The 15,596-nt window shown below is 36.7% G+C and overlaps 2 protein-coding genes across 2 annotated transcripts; one reads left to right on the forward strand and one right to left on the reverse strand.

Moving 5' to 3' along the window:
- Positions 1 to 1,157: 1,157 nt before the first annotated feature.
- On the forward strand, positions 1,158 to 3,458 carry LOC21393347 (pentatricopeptide repeat-containing protein At5g19020, mitochondrial). The gene has a single exon (XM_010105134.2). The coding sequence runs from the start codon at positions 1,249 to 1,251 to the stop codon at positions 3,376 to 3,378; it is 2,130 nt and encodes a 709-aa protein (XP_010103436.1). The 5' UTR covers positions 1,158 to 1,248; the 3' UTR covers positions 3,379 to 3,458.
- A 477-nt stretch (positions 3,459 to 3,935) lies between these two features.
- Positions 3,936 to 11,303, reverse strand: LOC21393348 (mediator of RNA polymerase II transcription subunit 33A). The gene is made up of 12 exons (XM_024170121.1): positions 10,944 to 11,303; positions 10,032 to 10,142; positions 9,545 to 9,892; positions 9,090 to 9,409; positions 8,888 to 8,979; positions 8,311 to 8,668; positions 7,836 to 8,046; positions 7,282 to 7,396; positions 7,008 to 7,169; positions 6,038 to 6,698; positions 5,604 to 5,810; positions 3,936 to 5,272 (listed from the first exon to the last, which is right to left on the reverse strand). Exons 1-12 carry the CDS (start codon positions 11,216 to 11,218, stop codon positions 4,164 to 4,166), a joined length of 3,969 nt encoding a protein of 1,322 aa, XP_024025889.1. The 5' UTR covers positions 11,219 to 11,303; the 3' UTR covers positions 3,936 to 4,163.
- Positions 11,304 to 15,596: the final 4,293 nt, after the last annotated feature.

A 15,596-nucleotide genomic window follows, 5' to 3' on the forward strand; every position in this document is an offset into this window, starting at 1 on the left:
TATATATATATATAGACACAAACACACACACATTTTAAATCTCAAAGTACCCTTTAAGCCTTGTTTACAAACACGATTTAAGTTTTTTTCGTGTCCATATTCTTATACACACACCTAACCTCTCACTAAAATTAAACACAACCTAAAAACATTTGTGCCCGTTTACCATTTACGTGATGGTTTGAACTTTTGTGGGTTCATATTCTTTCTCATTTGTCCTTGTTGTATGAGGTTAATAATGTCAACGAAATCTAGTGAAAGACAATTTGTCAATAAAATCAAAATTAGTTTGAATGTGAGGGCTAGATGTGTAGTTTTCAAGAGGAGAGTGTAAATTTTACTAAAACCTGTAAATATAAGATGAACTACGTAATTGCAAACAAGTATTTACCCCCTTCCGTTCTTTCCCTCCAAAACTTGGTCTATTTGACTAAACTACTATAAGCCAACGACTTTCTTTCTCTTCAAATGAGGCCTTGTAAAAATGACTAAATAGGAAAGTTTTATTAGTAAAATAATTTTTTTTAAATTTTTATTTACAAAATGATTACAGAATGATTAAAAATAATTATTTTTTTAATAAAGAATTACCAAAAAAATAAAAAAGATCTTGTTAATTAATATGGGTGGCTCATTGTTAAAAATATAGACTGCACATTTATGTTGAAAGCTAAAAGAGAAAGTCAGAGAGTGAGAAGAAGAAGATAGAGAGTATCGAAAATGGTGATGATTTAAGAAGTGAACTCATCTGTTTACAGCTGATTTACGCTTAGAAAAGAGGGAGACAAAGGCTATAAACACAGGCTTCCCTTCATTTGTTTTGCATCCTGAAAATTGAGAGTTTCTCCCCTTTGTAAATTTATAAGAAATTCTTTAGATTTTCAATTTGTGAGCTTTTTATAATTTATGTGCAATTTGTAATATTTTTTTTCTTTAGTAAATAGAGTGGTCCACAATGTCCAGAGACGTAGATAATATTTAGCCAAACTCCGCTATTAATTATAATATTTTTTTATTTATTTTAATAGTTATGTTGTCAGATTTATACGCTGCGTATAGTACTATTTATATATACGATATTATTCACGTATACAATATTATTTATAAATATTGTTCACAATAAAATTATTTTTAAATAAGAAATACCTGATGTTTCGAATAAGTCATTTTGCTAATTTCTTGGATTGTCATTCTAGCAAATTTCTCCTTTCAAATGGATCCAAATCCCAACTGAAACTCTCCAACGTTATGCAATGGTGTCATCCGATGTTCTTCTCATTCCGACCCAAAACCTTCCCTTTCTTCCCTCACTTTCCCTTCCCGCCGCCACATCTCAGATGGGTCTCCACCGGAACCACCAAATCTCTCCCCCAATTCACTCAAAACCCGGAGGACTATCTCCGAACGTTCTTTCGTCTCGGCACGAACCAAAACCGCTCCGATTACGAGCTCGCTTTGGTATCGGCGTTGAAGTCTTGCTCTTCACTCTCAGCCGTCTTTCAGGGCCAACAAATCCACTCTCTTGTATTGAAATCCGGGCTCGGTTCCAACACTTTCATTGCCAACAGCTTGATTAGTATGTACGCCAAATGCGGGTTCATTTCCGATGCTCGGACGTTGTTTGATTCTTGTTCTAAGCTCGATACTGTGTCGTGTAATATTATGGTTTCTGGGTATGTTAAATCTGGGCAGTTGGATAATGCCCGCCAACTGTTTGAGATTATGCCTGGCAAAGGTTGTATTTCGTATACTACTATGATAATGGGCCTTGCAAGAAATGAATGTTGGAAGGAAGCAACTCAATTGTTTAAGGACATGAGGTTTGAGGGTATTGCCCCGAATCAGGTGATGATGGCGAGCTTGATCTCAGCCTGTGTGCATATTGGCGGGATTTGGGATTGCCGAATGCTTCATGGATTGGTTATCAAGTTGCAGCTTTTGGGGTCTGTTTTTGTGTCAACTAATTTGTTGAACATGTATTGCGCTTGTTCTAGTCTAGGGGATGCCAAAACATTGTTTGACGAGATGCCTGAAAGGAATATAGTTTCCTGGAATGTAATGCTGAATGGGTTTTCAAAGGCGGGGCTTGTTGATCTAGCTAGAGAATTGTTTGAAAGGATTCCTGTAAAAGATGTGGTTTCATGGGGTACAATGATCGATGGTTATGTGCAAGTAGAAAGGTTAAGTGAAGCTCTAATGATGTGTTGTGCAATGCTGCACGCTGGACTGCGAGCTAATGATGTTATGGTTGTTGATTTAGTTTCGGCATGTGGGCGTTTCATGGCTTTTGCAGAGGGTCGGCAGATTCATGGTGTAATTGTTAAGGAAGGTTTTGACTGTTATGACTTTATACAAGCAACTATTATCAACTTTTATGCAGCTTGTGGTAGCACCAGCCTTGCGCGTCTGCAGTTTGAAGTGGGCATCAAGGATCATCTTGCGTCTTGGAATGCACTTATTGCAGGATACATAAAAAATGGGATGATCGACCAAGCAAGGCAGTTATTTGATGAGATGCCCGAAAGAGACGTATTCTCATGGAGTGCCATGATTTCTGGTTATACGCAGAATGAGCAGCCTAATGAGGCTCTGGAGCTCTTCCATGAAATGATAGCTAGTGGGGTCCAAGCAAATGAAATTACTATGGTGAGTGTTTTGTCTGCAATTGCTACTTTAGGCACATTGAAAGAAGGAAGATGGGCCCATGAATACATATTCAGTAAATCCATCCTTCTTAATGACAATTTAAGTGCAGCACTCGTCGACATGTATGCCAAGTGTGGGAATGTAAATACTGCCTTGGAAATGTTCTATCAAATCCGCGACAAGATTTCCACTGTCTCACCATGGAATGCCATTATATGTGGACTTGCCATGCATGGAGACGCAAAATTAGCTCTCAAAATATTTTCCGACTTGCAGAGGCGTCACATAAAACTCAATGCAATCACGTTCATTGGGGTACTAAGTGCCTGTTGCCATGCTGGTTTAGTTGGGGCTGGAGAGGGATATTTCAAGAGTATGAAGAATGTGTACAACATAGAACCTGATATCAAGCACTATGGTTGTATGGTGGATCTCTTAGGCAGAGCTGGGCGATTAGAAGAAGCTGAAGAACTTATAAAGAGCATGCCAATGAAGGCAGATATAGTAATATGGGGCACGCTATTGGCAGCATGCAGAACTCATGGGAACGTTGAAGTAGGCGAAAGGGCTGCACAAAATTTAGCGAGGTTGGAACCATCCCATGGAGCAGGTAGAGTTCTTCTGTCCAACATATATGCAGATGTGGGTAGGTGGGAGGAAGCATTTTTAGTAAGAAGAAACATGCAAGTTCAAAGATTGAAGAAATCTCCAGGGTGTAGCGGCGTTGTATGATGGACTAAAGGTCTTGGGAAATATTCTTAAAAGTTTTGTGACATTGAAAGATAATTAGTTGAAACTTAGGCCTCGTTCATTTCACCGATTCGAGTTTTCAGTTTTAAGTTTTTACAGTAAAAAGCTCTCAAAAAATGTCGCATTTAATTTTTTTCTACTACAGTGAAAAACTCTCAGAAAATATCACATTTAATTTTTTCTACTACAGTGAAAAGCTCTCAAAAAATGTCATATCTCAGCTTGAATTGAAAACTCGAATCCGCGAAGTGAACGAGACCTTAAAAAGCTTTGTGACATTGAAAGATAATTAGTTGAAACTTATTTTTGTCTCAAGAAAAATGGCTTACATGATCAAGATTTTGAATTTCCTCTCTCTTGTTTTCACTAGTGAAGATTGGAATGACAACGAAAAATGGCCTGGGATGAAAAAGAGCAAGAACAATAAGTCAAATAACAACGATTTCTCCTAGAACTTCCATGCTAACAACTGTTGTTTGCAGGCAAACCTATCTTCTCATTGATTAAAATTTTGCAACTAGACTCTGCATTGTCTGCATTGTCTATATTTAAGAGGCTTGCAAGGAACCATGCTTGCTTAGTGACAGATTATGATATTGCATTCCGAAAGGGAGACAAAAAATGGCCCGCAATCATGAGCAAGGCAGCCTTCATTACAAAATTTTACCAAAAATTCTCTATTTAACAACCTAATTATAACTAGATTTCTACATTACCCCCGCGAACCAAAAATTCAAAAAGAAAGGGTAAAAAGAATTTACACAAGATTAATTCTCATTTTCAACTATTAGTTCAGCAGCCGCACCCATCGCACCAACCCCCAACAAAGCCAGAGCAAGTTCTACTTCATTCCACTGCTTTAGTCCATTACTCAGTCTCTTCAACACATCCACATCTACCTCAAGCACCCAATTCGGTGTGCAACCCACCATTAGGCTCACAAAGCCCGAGACATAAGCACGCCACATGGCGTCATCACAGCCGAGTGATATCTTCCCATCGAGTGCACTCGCCAAAAACTCCAAGTGGGTCCCTAGGACTTTAGGACGTCGTTTCGACGCTGCTGATAATGAGTCAACACCCCATGCAAATGCTCCACAGAGCACTGTGAAGTATGCAAGAGCATAACCCCCAAGCATTGCCACCATCCCTTCTGACCCTTGTTCGTTCTCCGACCTGTGATTGGATATAAACCAAGAAGGCAAAGTTTCTTTGATCAATGACTGAACCAGAACTAAGCCTCCTGTAAGCCATACTAACGAAGCACCGAGTGACGCCGCTAGTTTCACCCTAGTCATTGCCGCAGCAAGTGAAACCTGTCCATATCTAACTCCATTCTTGGTTTTCTTCAACTTCTCTGACCTCTCTCTGGGAAGACCACTAGATGCTATCTCTCTCACGGAATGCATCAGGACAGCGACAATTTTTTCCGTCATGAACACTATGTCTCTCATTGATCTGTAGACACGTAGATAAAGAATCCCAGGGGCCACAGGGGACATTCCACCGCAGAAATGTGTTCCAAATCCATGGCCAAGAAGGGTTCCAACACCTCCATTGCTCGAGACCGGAGTGGCATTCAGGCCGAGTGTGGCAGCGAAGCAGCTTTTAAGAAGCTGAACCACTGCATCACTGTTGTGGAGGAAGACGGTGCGAGATGCAGAAAATATTAGGAAGTCGCTCCATCGTTTAGCCTTTTGGGTCCATAGGGACGCCACAATTGGCATGCAAGGCCAGGGGCAGCCAGCTGCAAGGATCTCCAAGGTGGGGCCAGCCAAATTTAGAAAACGCTCTGAGGCTTTGTCAATCTTATAGGTTATTGTTAGGCTTACAAAGGCAGCCAGGGGAAGTGGAAGTGTAGCAGGAGAGGTTCCCCCTGTGAAAGTAACAAGTCAGAAACTCAGTCAAAGTGCTCAATTGGAAAAACCAGCTCTTCAAAGATGAGGGAAAAGAAAAAAGGAAAAACTTTTCACAGACACCAATTTAATAAAACCAAGCTCATTCTAAAACAGCAAGCAGGCATGCCATTGAAGTCAGGAATAATTTTCATTCTACCAATGATCCTAGCTCCCTGACTTTTTCCCTGAGGCGTCCACAGACAGCCAGTGACATGCATACTCAAAAATAAAAATATAATATAGCATCTTAAACTCATATTATATATATATATATATATATATGTGTGTATAAATATAAAAGAGATGAACCTGCAGCAAGGCTAGGGACATCAACACCAGTAGCAGCTAGGATCTTTTTTATTTGCTGCTCAACGTTGGACAAATTTGCAGCAGGGCTTGGCCAATCTGTTCCATTCATAAAAGCTGGTTTCCAAATTCCACGAGTGACTTCAGCAGAGAAGTAGCTGACGATGCCCGCCAAAGATGCGGGAAGAAAATCAGCTAAATCTTTAAGCCCTGAGATAGAAAAACATCTCTAGTTAGCTGAACCACATTAAGCATAATGGTTCATTCCGTTTTCTGTCTCTAAAACATGGAACTAAATTTACAATCAGAAAAAAAGGTGACCCTTAGGGGTTAGGACTACTGATTTGAGAAAGACACACTGCTGAAAGAAACTAAATGATTGTTGTCGTGAGTTATGCTTGAATTTTGGTCTTGTTTGTTAAGAGTGCCGAACTAACCTGTAGCCAGCTCGCGAGGTGAAAGAGTTCCATGAGCACATGCTGTTAGAGCAGCGTCAACAACAAAAGGGACAGCTTCCAAAATATCCCAAGCAGGCAATTTAGGTCTCAGTGAGTTATCTTCAGTTCCAGGTCCAGAAGAACTACTACTCCCAGAAGTAGCAGAAGTTAAAGACTGGCTTCCTCTATTAATCTTTCTGAACATCATGTTAAGAAGTCCGTCAACAATCTGATGAACTGGGGTTCCATGAACAAGACCAGAGAGGGTTGATGCTATACAGGCTTGGTGCTGCCTATACCAGGCTTTTAATTTTGGAAATGAATCTACAAACACAGCTTGAGGAGACGATGAACTAGCAACAGCAGAAAGTCTCCTTTTGTTTCTGTCCTTGAAGGTATTTCCAGAAGATACTAGAAGAGAATTACGCACGGATAGGAGGTACTCGGGAGTAAGTTGGGATCCAACTGTGGGTACATCTCCCACTCCATGCTCAAGAGGAGGATGATTGAACCTCCATAGCTTCAAAAGAACAATAAATGCATTGGAAAACACTGCGTGGGCTGAGATTTCTTCTCCTGTTGTAAGAGTCCAAGAGGTATTAGGAACACATGAACCAAACACCTCGCATATCGGCATTAGTGAACAAGCAAGTTGTGGAACCTGGCAAGAATTTCGAAAAAAAAAAAAAAAACATTAGTACCAACTGCATCCTTCAAAGCTCGATACCATTCCTTTTCTAGTTGAAAAGTGCTCATTATCACCAGTGGTGATCATCACCACCAGTTTTTTAACCAATTAGAGATCCATATGTAAGACGTTTCGGCCCCAGAGTTAACATGTTAATCTCTGATCAGTTGAAAAGGTATGGTGATGATCATCAGTGCTGATAAATAGCAATACTTTTTCCAATCATGATGCTATGAAGGTTATAGTTAAGCTTTATGTTTGTGTAAAAATCTATGTACATACCAAGCCAAGTAGAGAAAAAATTTGAACGCAGTCAACCGATGCTATTCCAACAATGAGCACATTCAGCATTGGAGCATAACCAATTAAATGGCTGTCAGCCCCAGAACAATCGGCAGGAACTGGAGGAGACAATAATCTGATTATAAAATGAGCCGTATGTTCCTGCATCAAATGGGGAAAAAAAAACATATTGAGGAATTTTCAGTCTTGCCTTGATTAATGGGAGCCAGAGTTCCAAACATGTTTTTTAAGTATTACAACTCAATCTCATTACCTGTATATTCCACCCCTGAATCAGCGAGGCTCCACAGAGAATTGTAGCAGCAGATATCCTCTCATCATCCGATCCCTTGATTGCTATCTCAAATACTTTCTCGAGCTCTGCTAAGCTTCCATCAAATCCATGAGCTTAATTTCAGTGGCTTTACCTTTCAGTAAATTTACAAAAAAGAGCATCTGATATACCTGGCTTCAGAAAGAAAAAGAAGTAACTGAAGACCAGGCCACAGTAAAAGAAAGAAAATATATCTAAAATTTATTATGGAGTTTCCTTCAAATCTGTGGTACATAAGAACCACCAGAAACATTGTGAAGGCCTCGTACTTAGTGACCGAAGGTAAAACCATACAACAACAACAACAACAAGCCTTAATCCCAACTTAATTGGGGTCGACTATATGGATTTCACTTTTCCACGAAGGTAAAACCATACATATCCACAAAAATAGACGCAAAACAAACACGAGACTGACACACCTTGAGGCAACAAACAAATTATGATTTGAAATATTTAAACATGTTAATTCAAAATTTTAAGTACATATGTACCTTGAAGCAGGGCTTGAAGCCAAAGCACTTATCATTAGTGGTGCAAGTGCAGCTCCATTCAGAAATGATGACCAACCGGGAAATTGAGCCGGCACCCCTTGAGGTATTTGGCTGATACGTCCATTCACGTAGCCCGGCCAGAAATATGCAGATGTGTCCAGCAGATTTCTAGCAATACAAGCCTCAACTATCAAATGACGCATGTTACCAGCTGTAGAAAAGGATACAGTATAAGTGTGGAAAGTCTAAAAAAAATAATTGATCACCCAGAAAATAGTACAGAATATTTCGTGGGTAATCACAATTCAAACCTTTTTCTTACATTGTTTTCTCTCACAAAAATACCGAATTTCTGTTCAAAATTTTTGTTCTAAACTATGAACCAAACGGCCCTGTTATTATGATGGTTCTAGCTTTCTGCCAACAATATTAGAGAACTCGCTAACAAGGAAAATGGACGCTGGATATTACTTACAACAGTTGATTGGCATGTCTTCCACACTGAGGCACTCAAAGTATGCATTCCCAACACCAATGCCTGAAATAAACAACATTGCTTTTGCAGCAGCTTGATTGGCCACGGAAACAACAGATTGAGGAGGCTCCAGCAGTCCCCGATAATCACCCAACATCTGCAGGCTGGAGACTAAATCGTTCCGGCGCTTTCCCGGAACCTCCTTTTCTTTCCAGTGATTGGTGGAGCCACATTCTGTTTCATTAAGTAGAGCACTTTCCTCCTCAATTAGGTCAGCAACCACAAGAGTTGTGATGCACAATAGCATGCATAAGCGAGTATCGAGGTGAGGCACGGGGCCCTCCATGGGGTCCCTTTCCTAACAACAAAGTGAAAAAACTGAACATGAGAAGACACTTCATAAAGTAATGGTTGCTTTGGTCTGATGTAAATTTGGTGCTAAAACAGCTTAGTGAAAAAAAAAAAAAAAAAAAAAAAAAAAAAAAAAAAAAAAAAAGAAAAAAGAGGAGGTTATATTCACTGTTGCAAAAGATTTCAATAACATAGTTAAATCACAACACAAGTCACATAGTCTAACCCTTTGAATTAGACGAAGAGCTGCAATCCAAAGACCTAAAAACGTGTCATGCCAGGTTGTTCCATTTATTGCTTGGAGGGTCTTAATCAAGCCTGTAAAAATGGAAATTTTTAAATTTTTATCCTCACAAGAATTGTCTTCATGAAAGAGATGACCACCTTAAAAACTACAACAAGAGGCGAAAAAATAAACAGCGCTTTACCAGAAATTCTTTCTATGGCACTTGTTGCCTCAACTTGATATCCATCCATGGCATCTTCTAATACAAGGTCAAGAGGAAGCCATAGAGCAGAACGGCTAGCCCCATGGCAGAGACCAGCAGAAGAAGCCAGAGATCCAAAAGCCATAACAGCATGGAACTTCTGCAATGAACTTGTTTTGCATTCGCGAGACAAGACAATGCGAGTGTCTGAGGTCAATTGGAGAAGAGACTCCGGTGACAGAGTTTTCGAGTTTCTCAACGAGGATGAACTTGCTGCAAGTAGCTGTAATCTCCCAATGAAACTCGTCCAATGTGTTTGCCTGAAAGTGGAAGAGCATTCTTAAGCAATATCTACCATCCAAGACGAAGTCAAGAACGAAATGCAAAAAGAACTCTTCATATCTAAAGCTTGACAAAACGAAACATAAAATTTAATGAAAAGAACGAATTCATACATATGTCGACGAGCCAAAAACAGAATTCTTGATGTCACTATATTTTGTAGCATTTCTCCAATAATCTCGATGGCCATGACAGTGTTTGCATTCTTCAATAACTCATTATGTTCACTCCACTTCTCACCATAACCACCATGACCATCTATTTCCACGTCTTGCGGTTTAGTTACCCATTTTGAATTCTGCTCAAGAGTAAGGTTAAGCAACCCTTCATCATCTAATGATGCATCAAGCAACTGCCACGCCATAGAAAAGATAAACTCAACCACAAAAACCCCAGGCTCACTTGCTGGCAGGCCAAATATATTGGAAAGATGAAGAACACCATCTATTGATTTCGTAACCCTGAATGAAGATAATAGGAAAGAAATTGAAGATGAAAAAAAGAAAATGAACTTTTTATTAGCATAATCATCGATAAAATGAAAGAATATCAAGTTGAACGACATTGACAAGAAAAACGAAAACGAAAACAAAAACTTGCGTTTCAAAATTTGGCCCGTTCATCTGAGATTTAAGGGTGAAAACACGTCGCTTGAGAAGTTCCATATAAAGTCTATATGCTACTGGCTGAGAACATCTATTAGGAATGACCCTGTAGAAAGAAAGTATGACATAACAAATGTGTCAAAGATTACATTTTTACCAACAAGTAGATCGTTTCAACTCAACACAACCACACATCACCAAATAACACAACATTCTTTTTTTTTTTTTAGACAGAGGGAGAGAGAGAAGAAAATTTTCAATATATTTGGAATGACCAGTACAAGGTGTGACATAATAAATGAGTAGAAGCTTATACTATTAGCAACAAGGAGACCAATTTCAAACCACGAAACTCAAAACAACCGCACATAACATTCTAGTTAAAAACAAGAACAACTTCCAATCTACTATGAATGACCCAATAGAAAGTACGACGTAACAATATGTGTCAAAGATTATACTTTCACCAACAAGGAGACCAATTTCAAACCATGAAACTCAGCACAACAAACATAACAAAAAAGACAACATTTTAGTTCTTGAAAAAAAAAAAAAAAAAAAAAAAAATTTTATTTTTTAAAAAAAAAAAAAAAAAAAAAGGACCAACTTTCAATCTACTAGGAATGACCCAATAGAAAGAGTATGACATATCAAATGTTTCAAAGTTCATACTTTTGCCAGCAAGAAGTCCCATTTCAAACCGTGAAACGCAACACAACACACGTAAAAAGTAACACAACATTTTAATCAACACAACCACACATAACAAAGAACCCAACAAATACAATCCAGTTTTTCTTTTATATAATAAAGAAAAACGAAAACTTTGAATCAAATTAAGACCCTTTTCCCAATACCCACAAGGAGAAATTTCAAGAAACACGCACAAACAAACCAAGAAACAAACCTGCTAGAGAGCAAAGCAAGGACGAGCAAAGGAGGGACGATCTTGAAGACCAATGCCTTTTCTAGAAACTTCCAGACGATGGGGACGTTGTTTTCCCAGCAAATGTAGGAGACCAATGCATTGGCGACCTCCACGGAAGGCAAAGAGACGCCCATGGAGTTCAAGTTGGACGACAACTGGATTGCCCACACCAAAGGGTCGCTGCCCTTTTGCTGAGCCACCTTCGTCAGCTCCAAAACACTGTCCCATACGCTTCTCTCCACGCAAACCGCCATTTCCGAGCCGCCAGATCCGACTGATAACGGTTTTTTTTATTTATTTCCTTTTTCTCGGGTTAGTCTGCGGGAGAAGATGGTTTAGAGAGAGAGATAGAAGATAGGTGTCGTTTACGTCTTCTTTGTTATGTTTTGCTCGGCTTGGAGAGTTTGTGTGATCGATCAAAAAAGAAAAAGAAAAAAAAAGAGTCAAACATGAGAGATGGGTATGAGAGCATTTTATTTTATTCTAGACTGTCATATTTGTATTATTTGTATTAGATTCTCTTAAGTTTTACATATGTTTTAGTTTTGGTAGGATTATGATTAATTTTAACGTCTAGAAACATGCAAATTAAAAAAAACCCTATAGTTAATATGATGTGGGCTCTTTTTGATGTTTCTCGTAGTTAATATATTTATGTGTTCTCTGTGGATTTTATCAAAAAAAATAAAATAAAGACATTTTATTTTATGAAAAGTTCTACATAGGACATAAAAAATACACTATCGATAGTGTTATTTTTCAAATCTATATGAGAAACTTTTTTTATATATTAATATAATTTTGACTAAATCAACGATAATATAATATAAGTGTTCTATTTGTATTTGTACAAGGCTGAAAAGGTCTTTTTTTGTTTTGTTTTATTGGGGGAGGGAGGGTAGTGGTGGGGTTTAAACATGATTTTAGGGATGTTTTGGGCAAAACAAAATAATAAACATAGAATCTTGGATTAAGCTCACTTATCTTCTTAGCTATCTAGATTGTATTAATTTGCTCTCTAATTTTGAACTTTAAAAATTTTTCTCCATCTGCACTTTCCAAGTGTCCAAATTTTTGCAATGTTAGAGACTGTGAGAATTGAGAAATTTTGTAAAATTGGAGGTTAAAGATGCAATATTTGCAAATTGAAGCTCAAAATGGAAATGAGACGATTATTTTTGTTGGGAGCATTGAAATGAAAAGTCAAGTGACATTATCCACCGTTCGTTTGTTCTCAAAACAACTGTTTTATAATTGAGCTAGCTATTTGCTTCTAATTAATTAGGGACTAGATGGAAAAAGTCAATGTTCTATCAATGAACTTGGCAGACAAAAAAAGGAAATGCCAACAAAGGGACATTTTCTACAATACCAAGGCTGAAAAGTAATTTTGAAGTAATGTTATTCCTTTTTTAGCATTTTGGGTTTTTGGGACGTGGGATCAAAGTGCACACACACATATGGTAGGGCCATGACTCAAAGGGTTGGCCACTGTTTGATTGAAATACATTATCCTTGATTCCTATTTTGGAAAATTTTAAATCAAGATATTCCCCCGCCATGGGATTGAATAGGACCCTCTAATCCCTAAAACAACACCAATAAAATTTATTATTATTATTATTATTATTATTACTAGTACTAGTAGTTATTGGACACCATATGTTACTATATGTGTTAGTAAAATGAACAATATTACAAGGTATGTGTGATGCTGCACACCAAATACTAATAGAAAGTAGGTTTCGTAACATTAGATTTATTTTCTACTAATAGTGGTGCTTGATAAGTGCATAAAAATGCACCCTATTTAAGCCACTAAGCCGAGCCACACAAGCCATATTAAGAGAGAAAGAAACGCAATAGACTTGGGGCCCACGCGGAGGGAAATGATGAGTGGCTTGGCTCGGCTCAGTGCTTAACACCGGAATTATTCTTAAATATTTTTCTAATAAAATAGAATTATCATATCATAAAAGTAAAATAATTTAACACCACTCTACGATATGCCAAATTTTATATCTTGACACTAAAGCCTCGTTCATTTCACCGATTCGAGTTTTCAGTTTTAGGTTTTTACAGTAAAAAAGCTCTCAAAAAATATCACATCTAACTTTTTCTGCTACAGTAAAAAATTCTAAAAAAATGTCACATCTCAATGCGAATTAAAAATTTGAATTCACAAAGTGAACAAATTATAATAAATAACTTTTTTTTTTTCTGTTTTCCCTCCTTTTTGAATTGCACCAAGAAGGATCAATGCATCTTTGTTCCCAATTATTTTTCATTTGCAAAGGGTGCCATAGAAACTTATAGTGGTTAGGAGTTGGTAGAGATGATGACAGGAGGGGTGTGTACCCCACTAACTCCAACACCAAGTGATGATGATGATGATGATGATATGGGCAAATTTTCTTTTGGAATTTATTGGTAAGGAAAGGTAAAGAGTCACTTTTTTCCCACTTTCCCCAAGTGAGGACAACTAACTTTATCCTCATACTCGTTTCTCAAAAAATAAAAAATAAAAAAATTTATATTTGTATTCCTTTCATGGCAGGAAATATGAGATGGACATTTGGGTAGGTACGCACTAGTGCCTTATTTAGTTAGAACGATTAGTAGCTTGAAAAGACATGTTTTGGGAGAGTTAATAAAGATTAGTTTTTAACTGTTAAATTATATTAAATTAAAAAAAATGTGAATATACAGTTTTTGATGCCTTAAAATTTTTGGGTAGTTTATTTTCTCATGATCTACTAAAAAAACTCTCCATATCATTTTTTATTTTTATTTTTTTTGTCATTATTGTCAAATGTTTTTCAACTAATATGGTTCAACCTCCCACAAATGTTCACTTAAAATATAAGGGGGGGAAAAAAGAAGAATTGGTTGGAAGAGAATCTAATCCGTTTAATCTCACATAAATAATCCTTCGTGATCAATTGGTTGGTTAAAGGTACGAAAAGGGAATCACTTTAATCATGGATTGCTTAGGATAATAAGTTTGGTTGATTATGATTCTTCCCTAACTGTACACCAATAACAATGATAATTAGTAAGCTAATTGTGTTGAAGTATGATTTCATGAGGCAGTGCCACTTTGCATGGAAAAAGATTTGAATTTGTGAAGAATATGTATGTGGAGTTAGGTGAAATGGGTGAATCGCCCCACGAGTACTAACTGCTTCATTTGAGAGGTTCAGAGTTGTTAGGAGCTGATTTGAGGTTGGTGGGAGGGGAAAAAGTGGGAAAGATTGAGAAAGCCATATATATATATATATATATATATATTAAGGTGGTGGTGTATTTTCTAAGGCATTGAGGAATTAACATATATATATATATTATTAATAAAAAATAATCATTTCTTATCCTAGCTTTTTAGTTTTTGGTGTTTCTTTATGTGTACTTGATTAAGACGTGCCTCTTAAAAGAGAGTGGCTTACTACCAAAATCAAGACGACCAAAGCAAGCAAACGTGATTTTGATTGTGAAGTCCACATAAAAACGTAGGAACATGCTAATGCATAATTAAGAAAAATTTAGATAAATAATTGTTTGTCATGACTTTAATTATAGGTCAGCAATGCCATATCACATTTTGGTAGCTATTGCAAATGCCAAGACACATTTTTCATAAGCTATAACTATATGTGACAATGAATAATTTGTTGGAAAATATAATGAATTAAAGATATTTATAACTTTTTAATTTTTTTTTTAAATTATGTGTAACTTAGCACGCATTATATGGCCATCTAAGTGTTAGACCTTAATAAAGGAAAATATGAAATATATTTCATTTGCAGAGAGAATCTCTTGCAAAAGCATTGTTAGACTATACATACGAGTTCATTTATTTTTACTAAATTTAAGGCCGTGTTTGTAATTGATCCCATTTTTATTTTTTATGTTATTCGAGAAAGAAAAAATGAAATTATTTTCAAAACGGCGTTTGGCGCAATAAAGACAAAAAAGAGAAATGAAAACGATTTTTTAATTTAGTGTAAAATGAAAGATAAATGAAAAACGACTTTTAGTCGTTTTTCATTTTTTGTTTTCGTTTTCTTCTCTCTCCAACAGAGAGAGAAAGATAGACATTAACGGGTTTTTTTACACTAAAAATAATCTCTTGATAAAACTACAAAACGTATTTTTAAAAATAATTTATGTCTGAGATTGAAAACATTTTATTTTTATTTTTATAAAAAAAATATCGTTTTTCATTTTTTGTTTTCGTTTTCGTCTCTCTCCAACAGAGAGAGAAAGAGAGACATTAAAGAATTTTTTTACACTAAAAATAATCTCTTGATAAAATTACCAAACATATTTTTAAAAATAATTTATATTTAAAAATAAAAAAAATTTATTTTTATTTTTATAAAAAAAATAAAATTATTTTAAAATGAATTTCAACGTGACCTAAAAGTTGATCTAAGCATCGATTTTCATCTAGTGGGTACAGACATAATACTGCTTGTGAAGCCATGATTACTAGTACATAACTAGATGATAACGTGCGTTATTATGACATTAAGTTGATATTTTACCATATATAATTAATGAAATGATGCCACATCTTTGTCAAGAACCATTTTGCTTTGATTGCTACCCACGTTTTTCTCCAGGGGG

The sequence above is a fragment of the Morus notabilis genome, unplaced genomic scaffold (genome assembly GCF_000414095.1).
Source record: "Morus notabilis unplaced genomic scaffold, ASM41409v2 Scaffold605, whole genome shotgun sequence".
Lineage (NCBI taxonomy): Eukaryota > Viridiplantae > Streptophyta > Magnoliopsida > Rosales > Moraceae > Morus > Morus notabilis.